General features: G+C 42.9%; 1 protein-coding gene across 1 annotated transcript; it reads right to left on the bottom strand.

Moving 5' to 3' along the window:
• Positions 1–2086: 2086 nt before the first annotated feature.
• Positions 2087–16203, bottom strand: PSMC2 (proteasome 26S subunit, ATPase 2). Its single transcript, XM_040343488.1, has 12 exons — positions 16012–16203; positions 15849–15886; positions 15233–15314; positions 11848–11947; positions 11576–11707; positions 11403–11475; positions 11217–11312; positions 10883–11047; positions 8083–8170; positions 6595–6797; positions 3759–3855; positions 2087–2381 (listed from the first exon to the last, which is right to left on the bottom strand). The coding sequence occupies exons 1-12, from the start codon at positions 16085–16087 to the stop codon at positions 2224–2226; spliced, it is 1308 nt and encodes a 435-aa protein (XP_040199422.1). The 5' UTR covers positions 16088–16203; the 3' UTR covers positions 2087–2223.
• Positions 16204–16606: the final 403 nt, after the last annotated feature.

Below are 16606 nucleotides of genomic sequence, written 5' to 3'. Positions count from 1 at the left end.
AACCAGGTCTAAGCTTGCATTTTAGTGAATATATATTCTAAACCAGTGGTTTGCAACCCTGTCCTTAAGTACCCCCAACAGGCCATGTTTGCAGGTTTTTCTTTATCTTGCACAGGTGCTTTAAATCAATGGCTTGGTATTATGGACGGCTATGTTATCTAAGAGAAATTCCCAAAGCATGGCCTGTTGGGGTACTTGAGGACCACTGTTCTAAACCACCCATCTGAAGCGATCCCAGCAACAAACCCTCAAGGCGGTAGAGTTCTTATACTCGCACCCCACATAATACTTATCGTGAATTAAAATATCATTAAAGCAGATCTTAAACCAAAAATTGTTTTTTTTTTTTTTTTTTACACCCCCCAAGCCTATTAAATTATTCAGTCCCAATACCCCACCCCTTAGGAAGCGAATATCTTTCCTCCACTAGGGGGGATGACACAGCCTCCAGCACCCTGGGAAATAAATCACATGCCTCAGGTGGACAACCTCTCCAGAATCAATTGGCCTGGTGCAGCCACTCTCCAGTAGTAGGGGGTCGGTTGAGTGATAAGGAAGAAACAAAACAACTAACTCCTGAATCAAGGATGGCAGTTAGTGTTTTTAGTCAGCAACTACAGTACTTGTAGCTACTGACTTTTGCAATTTGAAAGCGCTTGTTAACCTCCCCCCCCCCAAGACTGTACAACAAAGGCATAATAATGAGCTATGCATACTAGCTCATTATGAAATGCTTACCTTAGAACAAAGCCCTGGAGTGGTGACCGCACGCCACTGAGACAACTGACGTGTTTCTTCCAGGTTCACGGGGTCCGGCGCTGCGATTGGCCAGAGCTGCACGGGTAGCCGTTCCTTCAGAGCGCATGTGCTGATGACATCATCAGCGGCCTATACAGTAAAGATCTAAACACTGCAAGTTTAGGCGATATTTACAGTAGTTATTAGAACTAGGCTTACCTATAGGTATTAACAAACCAGGGGAGTTTGTTTCCTCTTTTTAAACCCTGCAGAGCGCAAGGTATTTTGTGCCTTCAAGGGACTTATTTATTTATTTTCCGTTTGCTCCTTTAAGTTCTTTTGACTGACTGTCTTTTTAACTCTGTACATCGCTTTAGTATCTGCACCTTAAGAAATAGGAGCTCGGTGGTTAGCCGCCACTTTTCCTGTGACCATGGCAAGAACACAAGTTGTTTGCATTGCACACGGATGTGCCACTGTATACATGTAAAGAGATCCGGTACCCTTTTGTATACTTGCGGTTAGTGGCTTTTGAGGTGTTTGTTTTCTTTCACTGTAAAGTTCTATTAGTGCGCCTCAGTACTCAAAAGCCACGACCAGCACAAGGTTCCTGTTCTTTTTACAAAGCCACAAGAGTCTGCTCATGCAGAAACGATATGTTACTATTTCTTACTGCTACCTGGAAAAGTAGAAAGAAATGCACTCTGTATGTTACAAGCTGAGAAACAATGGGCATCATGCCTAAAAGCAACTCAAGGAAGAAAAAAAAATTTTTTCAGAAAAAATGATTGTTCCCCTTTGTTTCAAGGGAGGGGGGTGAATAAAAATCTGAGAAAGTAAAACTGGATATATAAGGGCTGTATTTTTGCTTTAAACTCTTTTTAATGCAAGAGGCCCCATTCACTTAGTGCTTGAACCATGCATCATTGTTTGTGAAGTAGATTACTAAACCTTCACAAATCAATATGGTAAATCTATATATTATTTTAAATTTTTATATTGTTGGTGAAAAAGCAGTGTTGCATCTAAGCTGTAAAAAAAAAAAGAAAAAAAAAGTGCTAAATTGATTTTTATGAAGTCATGTTTACTTAATTATTTTGAAATGGGTGGTGCATTTTATTTGCTGATAGTATATTTTTCTAGATATATATATTTTAATGTTAAATACTAAAAGTAAAATTGCCTTCTTAGAAAAAGAATGTGTTGAAAGAATGACCTATATGGACAAAATGTTTTCTGCAAATCAAAATAAAGTAATTTGACAGCAAATGTAATGTTTGGTTTATTGATAAACATTTACAAAGCTCTTTGCAAAACACTTACACTGACCAAAATCAGGAACAAAACATACTCTATGTAAAGATTTTATTAGTAATGATGAAGGGAATGGTATTTCTACTCAAAACAGACACCAGCAACATGTCATTTTCACCCTCCATTGACCAGACGTAATTGTGGTCGGGAAAAAACAATGTCACATACAGTTTAATTGTAGGTCATGTATCGGGGTGTAGCACTGAACTTTGCATACGACTTGATGACCTTATTTACAGCCTCCAGGAAATCCTTCTCTGTTGCAACTTTGCGACGCGCTCTGATGGCAAACATTCCCGCTTCAGTGCACACACTTCGGATTTCAGCTCCTAGTTAACAAACACATTTATAATAAATAAAATATCTATCCATTTGTCCAGCTGTATACCTAAATATAATTTCTTCATAACATTTCGGCTACATGTTTTGGTTAAAAAAAAAATCCCAATAAGTGTATATTAATTGTAGAAGCTATAACTTCACACAAACCAGGGTGTGTGTGAGATAGATATATAGATAGAGATATAGGCTGTTACTGATTAAAATTTTCGTGTTCGATTAATCGACTAATTTAGATTAATTATAAACGCACATACAGATCCAACTACTTTTAGCTGATCTCCTTGCATTGCAACATTAGTCAGTGGTAAATGTGGTATACACTATATACAATCACCCGTCACTAGTTAGTTTCCACAATCCATGACTTAAGTTCACACAAATAAGTTTTAAATTCAAACTGTAGCACTGACGCAAGTCATTTTTTCTTATTAAACTTTAAGAAAAACGTAGAAAGTTAGTTTAACTTTAATTATAAAACGTATCTAGTATATTGACTGTCAGTCATTTTATAATAGGCATCACTTTAACCAATCACACAGACATACCAGAGTGTTTACATTTTCTGGAAGCAGACATGATCGCATTTTATTGACAATATACCCTGAAGAACTAAACAGTCTTCCGCATGGAACAGATGTTGCAAATACACAAAGAATTGTCTGCACAAAACTGCTTAGGACATGAAAACAATGGTTATTTTTGCCCCCTTTCCCTGATGGAGCCTGATGCATCCTCCTGCTCCACAGGTGCAAAGGTACCTCAATCCAATGGGTGCAGTTTGCTCGCATCCAGCAGGGTAAGTCTCACTGTCCGGTGACGTCAAGAATTTTGATCGATCAAAAAAAAATTAAAGATTTATCGAGGAATTAATCTTTAATTTACCCAGCCCCAATATATATATATATATATATATATATATATATATATATACATATATACATATATACACACACACACACACACTTTTTTAATGCGACTGCAATAATGCAACAGGCATTCTGACACCACCATTAATAGTGATAATATACACTGGTTCGGAAGGGGTTAACTATTTGCCAAATGGTAAAGTGTGCTTGCTTTTACTAAGATCTCGCAGGGATGAGAAACCGATTGCTCCCTCTGTATAGATCTCTCACCTGTGGATGTACACAGCCAATCAGCAGGTCCTGGCCATAAATCATTGTCTGGGACTTGCCAACAGACTTGTGCAATCACAGCAGGGGGTGCGCATGCATCCTAAACCCAGAAGTAGGCCGCAACGTATTGGCATGTTGCTTTGCCTACAAAAGCCGCTTCTCCACAGTACATTACCAGCAGGCAGTTGCTAAGTGGGTAAGAGTCACAAGCATAAACAAATACATTACCTGTGCTGTTTGGACATAATCGTGCTAGCAGCTCAAATCTTATATCTCGCTCAACACTCATGGAACGAGCATGAATCTTAAATATGTGTGTACGACCCTACAAGAAATAGAAAAAAAATATATTGTTCACAAATGACACTCTACCAGAATATAAGCAGGTTTTTATCAAAAGCATAATTGGAAAGACTGGAAGAAAAAAATCTACATACAATGCACCATTTTGTTTCTTCCTAAAGGGGTTAATGTATGGTGAAATGTATTGTTGGCTACAGTAGGGAAAAGTATTTAAGCCCCTGTTAGATTATTCGTGTGCTGTCTGTCTTGCTTGGGAAGATGTTGCCTCATGTCTTACAAATACAACATGAAATTAAAGGAAATCTCCCACAGTGAAAAAACAGCCATTTTAGACAGTTGTCACTGGACTATACACCAATCAGCCATAACTTTATGACCACTCACCTATTAAATTAATCTTTTGCCATCAAAACATCCCTGACAAAGCCTGATGCTACTAGACTATGCTGTGGTATCTGGCACCAAACTGTCAGTAGTAGAACCTTTAAATCCTGCAAGGTGGAGCCTCTATGGATTGGACTTGTTTTTCCAGAACACCCCACCTATACTTGACTGGATTGAGAATTGGAGGCAATTAAGGTAGTAAACACCGCAAACTCGTCGTTGGGTTCCTCAAACCATTTCTGCAGTGTACATTATCCTGCTGAAAGGCCATTCCTATCAGGGAATATCAATTCCTTAAAGGGGTGGAAGAAAAAAAACACACACCTTGCACTCTCCGCCGCCCCCGCTTTACTTACCTGAGCCCCAACTCTCTGTGGGCCCAATCCCACGTTGCTTCCTCCAGCTTGAAGCAGCTGTTTGTTGGATGACTGATAACAGCGCAGCCATTGGCTCCTGCTGTTGTCAATCAAATCAATGACGCGGCACGCCGGGGCCACCGACTGCATCACATGAGAGCACTTCCGGGGGGGGGGGGGGTTTACTCTTGTGGGGAGGAGCAGAGACAGCCGCCGAGGGACCTCAGAAGACGAGGATCAGGGTCTCTCTGTGCAAAACAAACTGCACAGTGGAGGCAAGTATGTCATTTAAAAAAAATTAAAACCTTTACAACCCCTTTTAAAGCTTGAGTTGACCCTAGCTGGGGCCGCAGCTCACATCAGGGGTCCTGTGTGTGTTTTCACCATTTCAAGTGCAGATCAGATCCAAATTTTGGGCTGATATTTGCCCCTGAAACTGGCAGGGCCCCCAGGTAAGCAACACACACACTTGGCCATCCATGTGATGTTAAAGAAAACATGATTCTATAGACTAGACCTCCTACTTTGATTGCTAAGTGGGCCGTTCTGATAGGCACGTGCCCACTGTAAACGCTTCTGGCTGTGAACATGGGTCAGCATGGGCACCCTGCCCACTCTATGGCTTTGCAGCCCCCATACACAAACTGAATTGGCCATTTTTTTTTTCTACTTTCAAACAGACCAACCTCAGGCAGAGCAGAACGACCAATATCGTTTGCTGCAATACAAAGCCCCCGGGTGTAACTTTCCTTTTCATAACCATTTGGGGTGTACAACACACTCAGCCACTCCTAGTATCGCTTTCCATTGCCGACTAATATATCCCACCAACTTTCAGATCATCAAGTTATGGCTGATCAGTGAATGTCCACATTGGATGATTTTTTTCCCCCTCACCACTTGTTCACTAAAATTAAGAAGTTCTACTTTTTCTTTCTGGGTGGCCACCAATCAGGGGTGAATTTCCACAAGTAGGGACAAGCCACCGAAAAAAAGAGGGGGGGGATCTTTCCCTACCAAAAATGAAAGAGGGGAGGAAATGTGTTGCCATTACATACACTTTAACTAGATTTTATATACTAATTCTTGTAAATAAACCTTTGTAATTAAAAATACATATACGTTGTAGAACATCTTCAAGACAGAAGAGAATTTTGACCAATCCCAAATGCAGCTAGAATACCCCCATCATCCCTTTGCTCTTTGATGACAGAATTGCTAATAATCAGGGTGTAAATTAACATTACAGACACACAAAATATCTCCTTTTGGTGTAAACCATTGTAACTATTAGTATAGTAGCACAATAACAATGTGTGTCATGTAATTTCTTTTGTTGCCTAGTGAAAACAAAAACTGTCTTACTAGCTCTTATGAATGAGCCATTAATATAGCATATGCCAAATAAAAATCTATACTGCAATAACAACCAAAAGGAAAAACCAGTAACATTGTGCAAATATGAAATGTTACCCCTCATTTTTCCAATATTTTATACACAGGGTGGTCTGCTTTCCAAAAGGATGCAGGCAGACACAATGTAAAGCACAAGGGCGGGAAAGCTACTTCATACTTGTGTCCAGGGTTGCCAACCCAATACCAACTGTACAGATAAAGAATTACATAAAATGTGACAACACTACCCTGGAAAAATTCCATTACCCATCAGCAGCCAGTGAAAATTGCTACCTAAATTGGTTGCGACAAGCAACTGCCGTTGACACCATTCCCATCCTTTCTATTACAGGAAAGGCTGCGATTTCAGATCAGTGATTTATAGTGGAGGATAACCGTGACAGGCCTTCACTTTGGATCTGCAACCTCCAGCAATAGGTTTGTTTCATGGGCTCAAGCTATTGGTGCAAGGTTGCAATCATTTCATGCTATTAAGAGCAGAATAAATAGCCGTGCGCATGGCCTGCGTTTCATTTCTTTGCCAACTGTTCACAATAGACTGGAATGTACATGAAATAAACACACAACTAAGAATTATGCAACTGTCTGTGGCAATTCCTCATTACCTCAAGATCAGGTAAACTGAATTCAATTTTTCTGTCCAGTCTGCCAGGCCTCATCAAAGCCGGGTCCAATGTGTCAGGTCTGTTTGTGGCCATTAACACTTTAATGTTTCCTCTGGGATCAAACCCATCCAACTGATTGATGAGTTCCAACATAGTTCTCTGGACTTCATTGTCACCTCCTGCTCCATCATCAAATCTGGCACCTATCAAGCATTTAAAGAAGAATTACAATAGTACAAATACAGTAAAATATTTACAAAAAAAATTATGCTGACCCAGTGTAATGTGCTGCTACTAATGCTGCCCATCTTTGCTCTATTGTTGTGTACAGATGACGCACCTGCATGTTGTGTTTAAATGTAAATAACCGCCATTCATATGTAAATAACATGAGCATTCATATGTAAATAGCGGAGGCCGGCAGGATTCATATGTATTATCATGCCCCTCTGCAGTGAAGAGATGATGTGCTATAACCTCTAGCAACCAATCAGTGAGCAGTATTACTGTACAGTAATCTCTAGCAACCAAACAAGAAATCATGTGCTGTAACCTCTAGCAACAAATCAGTGAGCCGTAATGTGTGCTGTAACCTCTAGCAACCAGTAAGTGGTAATGATAAGCTGTAACCACTGGCAACCAATCACAACCACTGCCTGATCTGAAGGGAGGATACCCAAACCCCAGGAATGCTTGGCCGTACCACCCCCCCCTAAGAGGGAGGGACTGTACTCACCCGTCCACGAGACGACTCACCGACACATTCCAGACAGGCGTACAACCGCAATGGAGGTAGCCATCGGCCCGGTCCACTGTGAGTGAGACAACACCACAGCCCAGTCATGTGCGGACCTTGGAGCAAAGCTCACTGGCCACCCCAGGAGTCAAGGGGCATGTCGTGGCAGACCCAGCCTCTTTGCAAGGGTGTGCTCACGCTCGCTGGCTGAACTCAGAAGACTACAAGGATCTACAATATCCAGCCTGTCTCAGCCGACAGTTGATAGAAGTCAAAGAAAAAACAAAAAGTAAAATCTTTTCCTCAGGGCGCTGGGCCCAAAGGGAGCCATACGTCCTTCTCCTTTGCTAGGCAGAACGAAACTGAGGCTGCAGTGAGGAGGGTTATGTCTGGAGGGACCACCCCCTGGGCAGGGCTGTTCAACTCAGTTAATGTAACATGTATTTAACCATTTAACATGTTTCTGCCTAGTCCTCTCCTGTAAACAGGGAACATAACCCACTTGTCAAGATTTAAGGAGCTGTGTCGGTCCATGGACGATAAAAGAAACTGATTTTAAGTCTAGCCGACATTTATTGTATGTCTCAGAGCAGGTGGAGAGCAAAATTGCATGGGGAGGGGGCAGGATTCAAACCATCTATGAACCAGCTCAACATGTCAGAGAACTTGAAAGTCAAAAGAATTTATAAACAGTACAAATAGTAAGTTTCATAAAACGTCACCAAACATGACTTGGTGTTAGTAATACATACCACCAATGGCATCAATTTCATCAAAGAAAATAAGGCAGGCTTTCTTTGTCCTGGCCATTTCAAACAGCTCACGCACCATTCTAGCGCCCTATAACATGAATAGACAAAGAAAACATTTCTCAATCCTACTTATCATTGCAAAAAAAATTAAAACATGCTGCATTTTTCTTCCGCCTTTTCAGTGTTATTGTAAAAATTAACCGTTATTCTACCCATTTTTTTTTGTACCGTGAAATCCCTTTCTCTGCTTCTAATGGAGAACACAGCTTCTAGTAAAGTATCTGGTAACGTGCCAACTGCAGGAGAAGGATTCTATGTACAACTTAAAAAAATATCATCCATAGGGCAACCACTTCTGTTGGTCAAACTCCACACACTGAGCTGAGCATGCTCTATATCAGTGATGGCGAACATTGGCAATCCAGATGTTTTGGAACTACATTTCCCATGATGCTCATGCACTCTGCTTTATGGCGGAGCTTCATGGGAAAAGTAGTTCCAAAACATCTGGGTGCCAAGGTTCGCCACCACTGCTCTATATAGACACAATTTCCTGGCCCTCCCCATCCTGGCTACAATACTAGGCTATGCCTCTAAAAAGCTCATCTCTATATTCTACACTGATCTCATCACTCCCTCAGCCACCAAGTTGGCCTACCAACTGAAATCCAGATGTATGCAGGATATTGGGGATGTGAAGGATGACGACTGGGCTGAAATACTAGATGCATGAAAACTAGCGTGTCCCAAGGCTTCAGATCGCCTTTCACAACTTTAAAATTTAAGATATTGCTTACCTAGTACTCATTGCAAGATGCCACCCTCTCACTTCCCTACTTGTCCCAGATGTTCTGATCCCAGGGGACCTCCTTCCACATATTGTGGGAAAGTCCGGCCATACACAACTACTGGCTGAAAGTAGTTCAATTCCTCCACAATAAGGATGGGCTCATCTCTGACAGTTGACCCCCAGGTTATGCCCGTTTGGTCCCTTTCCTAACCTGAAGATAAAGTTTGAGAATTTTTTTCTACAGGAAGTGCTCTTCATCACTAGGAAGCAGGCACTCCCTCCCACACTTCAAGCCTGGTGTCATGAAGTCATTTTTTACCCAATAAGAAACTCATCTTCATACATAGAAGGTGCCCAAAGATAAAAAAATAAATAATCTGCGATCAATGGCAAAATTAAGTAAAATTCACTTCCATTGGTCAGACCAGGTCCACAAGTTCCAGTAGTTAACAATAAACATATTACTTTGAAAAACCTAGTATAGGGCACATGTACAGTGTTACGCTCATTCGGGTTGCAGCTACTAAGCTCAGCTGCAGTGACAGGGGACAGAGAGCACACTGCGCATGTGCGGGGCTCTGAACTAGGACGACATTTGCACCTGTAATGCTGGGGGTGAAAGTTTAACAGCTGCAACATTTTAGGGACAGGATGGAGCTCTAATGAAGAATGGGAGTTTTTCTGGCAGGCTTCAGTGGGGGCACAAATGGCCAGCAGGTATAATAGGTATGCAAGTGACTGCTTGTAGGGACTATAGTAGGGGAATCAAAATTCTAAACTTTTCAAGGAACGTTTCTGATAAAAAATGGTTCTATGCACTATCATGCAAAAATTCATGGCGTTATATAAACTGCTTCTCCGGGCTCTCCCGTGCCATCGGGGGCCCGGAGAGATGATCGCTGTGCGCCGGATGGGAGGCATAGAGATGACTGGTGACCAGAACGCCAGATGGTCACCAGTCATCTCTATGACCGTCGGAGGCCCGGGCGCGATGTGATGACGTCACGCCTGGGTATCTGTAAACAAACCGCAATTGCGGCTAGTAAGAATGAGATCTGTGAATTTTTTTTCACAATCTCATTCTTTCCAGCCTGGAGGAGAGATGTGGGGTCTTATTGACCCCGCATCTCTCCTTAAAGAGGACCTGTCACACACTATTCCCATTACATGGGATGTTTACATGCCTTGTAATAGGAATAAAAGCTTAAAAAAAAAAAAAAAAAGGGAAATAAATAAGTAAAAATAAATAAATAATAATAAAAAATAAATTAAAACACCCCTGTCCCCGGTAGCTCATAAGTGAAAGCACACGCAAGTCCCGTCCACGTATGTAAACGTCGTTCAAACCACACGTGAGGTGTCGCCGTGTGCGTTAGAGCGTGTGCAACAATTCTAGCACTAGACCTCCTCTAACTCTAAACTGGTAACCTGTAAAATTTTAAAAGCATCCCTATGGAGATTTTTAAGTAACAAAGTTCGGCGCCATTTCATGAGTGTGCGCAATTTTAAAGCGTGACATGTTAGGCATCTATTTACTCGGCGTAACATCATCTTTCATATTTTACAAATAAAATTGGGCTAACTTTACTGTTTTGTTATTTTTTTAATTCATGAAACCATTTTTTTTTACAAAACAAAAGGCGTTTGAAAAATGATTGCACAAATACTGTGCAAGATAAAAAGTTGCAATGACCGCCATTTTATTCCCTATGATGTCTGCTAAAAAAACATATATAATGTTTGGGGGTGCTGAGTAATTTTCTAGCAAAAGAATGATGATTTGTACATGTAGGAGAGAAGTGCCAGAATAGGCCCAGGTATAGGAGGTTGGTTTTAAAGCCCGGTATTGAAGTGGTTAAGAGAGGTGTGTATTTGACAGGCACATTTGTGCAATTACCATGATAGGAAATAGTAGTTAGGACATGAAAAAAAAAATTCTGGAACAAAGTTCTTTCAAACTGAAGATCTTTGACTTTAGATTTGCGATTTACAGAAAATGCAAAAGCTCACCTCTCCTACGTATTTCTGGACCAGTTCTGAGCCAATGACTCGGATGAAGCAGGCATCAGTCCTGTTAGCTACGGCACGTGCGCAAAGGGTTTTTCCTGTTCCTGGTGGGCCAAACAGAAGCACTCCTTTTGGTGGCTCAATACCCAGATTAACAAATCGCTCAGGCTGGAAAAAAAAAAAGGGATTTTGATTATTGGGAGACACAGCACTACCTTGAATTATATTCACTCCAGGCAGGCAGCAATCAATAATTTTATGTTTCTTATACCACTCATATGACTGAGAGGATTCAATATCACACATACATCATAAGGACTTTATCAAATCTACTCACGTGAAGCAAAGGAGTTTCCACGACTTCCCTTAACTTTTCTATCTGCTCTTTGCAGCCTCCAACATCACTGTAGGTCACATCAGGTTTCTCTTCCACCTGTATGGGGGGGGCAGGAAAATTGCTTAGTAAACAGAAATAAATATGTATAAATGCTTACCTCTCATTTTATTTAATGAAAACCCCTACCTGCATCATAGTAACTGTGGGGTCAATTTTTGGAGGCAAGGGTATATGAATTTGATATTTGTTTCTGTCCACTCTGCACAAAACACAAGGTAAAGAACATTTACAGTTTGCCAAACATACATCCAAAAAAAAAAAAAAAAAGATTTTACCACAGAACCAACACAGGCGCTTACCCAACTCTCATTCCTTCTTCTATGTCAGTAGGAGCAACCTGGTCACTGAGGTCCACCACAAACTTTGCAAACTGCTTAACATTAATGATGTACTTTGGGTCCTCAGAATCCGCATTAATTATTTTTGTACACCTGGTTAAAGAAAAAGAAAAATAGTAACAATAATCAGGAAACACAAGAGCATCCACTCTGTTCTATTTTAACTCTCCATGTATTGTGATTTTCAAGGATCAAACATTAGAAACGCATTATGGAAGTTCAAAGATCAGTACCTGGCCACCTGAAGTGGTTGTTCACTCTGCAGAGTCTGTTTATCAGCAGCCAGATCCCAAAGTGCTGGAGGAGCAAGTCCTGTGTCAGATTCCTTAATGCCTAAAATAAATAAAAAGACATGTATAAGCTTACCCACCAGCACAGTCAGGCACAAAGCAATATGCTGATCAGTATTTTGAAAGGTATCTCCACCTCTATACTTAAAAAACAAATCATAAAATGAGATTACTTCTCCACAATCCTCCTGTCACCACTGCAATGAGAGTCTCCGCTTACCTCCGGGACAAAAGAAAAGACCCTCAATGGTAGGGCTGCGCATCTTCACCGGTCTCACGACTCGATGCGATTACGATTATTAAGTCCACGATTCGATTCCGCGATGCATCAAGATTATTTTGCTCGGTTTCCATCCAAAAAAATTCAAGCAGTCAGAAGAACTCAATTTTTTTATTTCATCCGTTATTTAAAAAAAAAAAAAAACACTCCGCGCATGTAGGCTGCGGCCATGACACAGGAGAGGGACACAGGAGAGGGTCAGAGGCTGCGGCCATGACACAGGAGAGGGTCAGAGGCTGCGGCCATGACACAGGAGAGGGTCAGAGGCTGCGGCCATGACACAGGAGAGGGTCAGAGGCTGCAGCCATGACACAAGAGAGGGTCAGAGACTGCAGACATGACAAGAGAGGGTCAGAGCCTGCGGACATGATACAGGAGAGGCCCCCGCATTATACACACCCCCCATTTTAGTGAAGACCACCACAGTATAGATACCCCCCCCAATTTAGTGCAGACCACTGCAGTATAGACAGTCACTCCCTATCCCACTTGGTGCAAACCCAATAAGTATAGACACCCCCCTTAGTCCAGACCCCCGCATTATACACCCCCCCCCCCCCCGCCATATAGACACCCCCATCTCACTTGTTGCAGACCCCCATCAGCATAGGCACCCCTCTCCCACACGTCCATCTACATACAGTTTATGGTACAGACCTCAGAACAGCGTGTCCCCCTCAGGAACCTCCTCCTCACTGGATGTAAACATTGACACAAGTGAGTGTAGAGCAGCGGGCGGTTTAAGCTGTACCGCGTCACCGCTGCAGTTGGCCAGGGAGAGCAGAGGAAACTTCTCGACTTCCGCGTTGCAGGAGCTTCTGTCACCTGACCTGCCGTGTCACACCCTCACACAGGCTCCTGTGAACATTGGCTGGGGAGGAAAAGAGGGCGCGGCGACCGCCCATGGCTCAGTGTGGAGACTAAGGTACGGTAGGGCTCACGGCTCAACTTTAAGCTCCGTTCGGAGTGGCGCAGCGGAGCGGGGCATAGCGCGGCGCTTAGATAGATGATCAGGTCATCCCCAAATAATCGATTATTAGCTGTAGCAGCATCGATGCCGAATCGAACGCGGTTGAATTGCGATGCATCGATTCTGTGATTATATTTGACACCCCTACTCAATGGCCAGCGCTGTCATATGAGGTGTAAGGCCTTGTACACACAATCAGTCCAAACTGATGAAAACGGACTGATGGTCTGATGTGCGCACACACCATCAGTTCAAAAACCGATCGAGTCCAACGCGGTGACGTAAAACACAACGACGTGCTGAAAAAAACAAAGTTCAATGCTTCCGAGCATGCGTCGACTTGATTCTGAGCATGCGCGGGTTTTGAACCGATGCTTTTGCATACTAACCATCGGTTTTGACCGATCGGTCAGGCGTCCATCAGTGCGATTTTAAAGCAAGTTTTAAAACTTTGGTCTGAAGGACAAAAGTCCGATGGGGCATAAACACGGTAGGTTTGGACTGATGAAACTGAACTTCAGTTCGTTTTCATCAGTTTGGACTGATCATGTGTACAGGGCCTAATGGTTGTAGAAAATATAGTAGTTACTAGTAGAAGCAGTAATAGATTTGATCCAAATTAAAATAGTTTTATTTGCACAAGATGATTGCATTTACAATTAGCAAGTTTTTTGTGTACGAGCCTTTATGCTCGGTTCACACTGATGCGGGAAAACCTGCGAATGCTCTGAACTGCTGCGGTTGTCAATACAAAGTTAATGACACCCCCAGATCGGTTCGCAGTGCGAACTGTGATTTCGGACAGGAATTGGATCGTATGGGTGCGAACACCCATGTGATCCGACATAAAAAAGGGGCCTGCACGAGTTTGGTCCGAATACAAAGCCGATTCACACAGTTTATGTCCTAGTCTTCTTGTGTACCTGCATTCCCTGGGCACTTCCAAGTATCTCATAACTTATTGAGACATCTGTGTTCCTGTAAGCTCAGCATCCCACTGCTGCCAAGATACTCCCGTCTCCATGCGAGTCCTTCACCCTGGTGCAGATAAGCGTTTGTGTTCTGCCTGCCTGCAAGACCATCACCTTTGTGCTGAATAGGAATGAGCTCCGGCGTATTCGCACACTCCATGTGCAGAGCCCGCCAGGAAGTCGGCACGGCGCTGCACTAATCACAAGTAGGGATGAGCTCAGGTGTGTTCGCACACTCCACGTGCAGAGCCCGCCACAAAGTCGGCACAGCGCTGCGCTAATCACAGGCAGGGAGACATTGTCCCTATGCGTGGCTGCAAAGATCGGGACAATGTCTCCCTGCCTGTGATTAGCGCAGAACAGTGCCGACTTCCTGGCGGGCTCTGCACGTGGACTGTGCGAACATGCAGGAGCTCATCCCTAATCACAAGCAGTGAGACATTTACCGATCTCTGCAACCGAGCATCGGGACAATGTCTCCCTGACTGTGATTAGTGCAGCGTCGTGCCGACTTCCTGGCGGGTTCTGTACATGGAATGTGCATACACGCCGGAGCTCATCCCTAGTGCTGAACTATAATCTTGTCATTACTGCTTTCTAAAGTCATCATCTCCGTTTTTCCCTGTACCAGGTCAGCTGCAGCCTGCACACTGCCATCCAGCATACATGGTGTCCCCAACATGACAAACATTGGCTGCCACAAATAGTATAGACTGCCCAGCACTTTCTCCTTTGCACTGTACAGCCTAGGTGTGGCCAGCATTCATTTACAGACTTGCATCTGCCAGCCCTAGCCAGATAGGCAGGACTGGCCACAGAGAATGATGGCCAGATGCTGCCAACCATCTTCAGCTTGTGGGAATTGCCCAGCACCGATTATTGAAGTAGCAGTGCTGCGGTGTCCACGTGCATCTCTTATTTTTTCCACGTTTATATTTGGGTACACAGTATTATAGTATTTAAGACCAGGGTTTTGAATACCAAGCTAAAATACATAGAACTGATCTATTTGAATGTTCTGGCAGCTAAGTATTAGATCCGATTTCTATCAGCACTTGGAATCAGTGAGTTTTCTAAGTTTTAGAAGAATTAAAAGTGTGTTCTTACCTGTGAGCTCATTGATTTTCTTGAGCAGCTGTTGAATGTCATCTTCCACTTGTTTAATCTGCCTAGAATATGTGCTTTGTCCCTGGAACAACAAGATGCAAATATTAGGAGGAAGTTCCTAAAATCAAATTCTGAAAAGGCCATGAGGATTTTGCTTTACTTTAGCATTGTGACCTGGCTTTATAGTTACTTTCCACCCACTGTCATACCTTCACTGGCCATGGAGGCTCAGGCAGCCTCATTGGACTGTGGCATGATGTTTGGCAGGTTCTTAGCCATGAAGTAAGGAAGAGCCAGGCTCCAGCAATTTAACTAAATCAGAGAAGTGCACTAATAAAAGGTAATAGCAGGTATCTGGGTTGTCACCAGAACAGGAATAGATGGCTAATCTTCCAATGGGGGACAAGTTCTGCCAACCAAGGATTTCTTCACTTTGAAGGGATTTCCTATCACTTCCTGTTTTGGGACAGGAAGTGAAATCTCCCCATTAGACGCACAGATGGCAAAACAAACTGACAGGGGTTATAACCCTCTCTGCCTTTCGTTTTATAATAAACACTGCCTGTCCAATAGAACAAAAATGATAAAATAACCCAGAGTAAGCATGCTGACTTACATATGTCTTCAGTAGGGCGATGTCCCCTTCATCCAGAGCTGAAACACACAACAGAAAACGTTAGGTATTATAGTGAGGAGCAGAACGATAACACAGGACATGGCCCCATCCTGTACACCCCTGGGGTGGCCGGGTGGTCATGTGATTACCGGCTGCTACTCACAGCGTATAGGTTTTTCCTCCTTCTCCTCTTCCTCCTTCTTGGTCTTCCGTTGATCGGCTCCCAAGTAATCCGGCATGATGCTTCTAACTAGCGGAGACACAGACCCAACAACACCGGACAAATGTAATACACCCCAACAGGATTACACAGCAAACTGCACACCGTTTCCGGAAAGCGCAGGAAGTAGGAAGTACGTCATCGGAAACGTCCGACACTAGAGATGGCGCTGTGCGCTATCACCTGTGTCTTCTGGACAGGAGCCATATTAGGGGAGACCACTGTACTAGTGCCTACAATGGAGGAAGACGTGTAAAGCTTGAACGCTGAGTAGCGAGGGTTTCGTGGCTGCCTGCTAATTCTGGGTCACAAACATTCTTCCTCGTGTAGTGCTTACCTCATTAGGAGCCCCAAAGTAAAATTTACTGACAGGACACCACAAATATACTGATAGCATCCGTTGTTTGCTGACACAACACATGCAATTTACTGACAAAGCCAATTTTGTTCTTGACACTTCAAAACATTACATAAAAAGACTGTTTTCTGTGAAAATATTCATATTTAAGAAACAGCCATGTGGCTAGTGGGGTAGATT

Source organism: Rana temporaria, chromosome 3, assembly GCF_905171775.1.
Source record: "Rana temporaria chromosome 3, aRanTem1.1, whole genome shotgun sequence".
Lineage (NCBI taxonomy): Eukaryota > Metazoa > Chordata > Amphibia > Anura > Ranidae > Rana > Rana temporaria.
Note: the sequence above shows the minus strand (reverse complement) of the source record. Positions and strands in the feature narration are given on the sequence as shown.

Bases quoted from the DNA above. Each gene is read 5' to 3' on its own strand.
- PSMC2 (XM_040343488.1), bottom strand. From the start codon at position 16,087: ATGCCGGATTACTTGGGAGCCGATCAACGGAAGACCAAGAAGGAGGAA. The intron at 15,315-15,848 runs GTAAGTCAGCAT...TTGTTGTTCCAG, and splicing joins TCGCCCTACTGAAGACATAT to GGACAAAGCACATATTCTAG. The intron at 11,948-15,232 runs GTAAGAACACAC...TATTTATTTTAG, and splicing joins GAAAATCAATGAGCTCACAG to GCATTAAGGAATCTGACACA.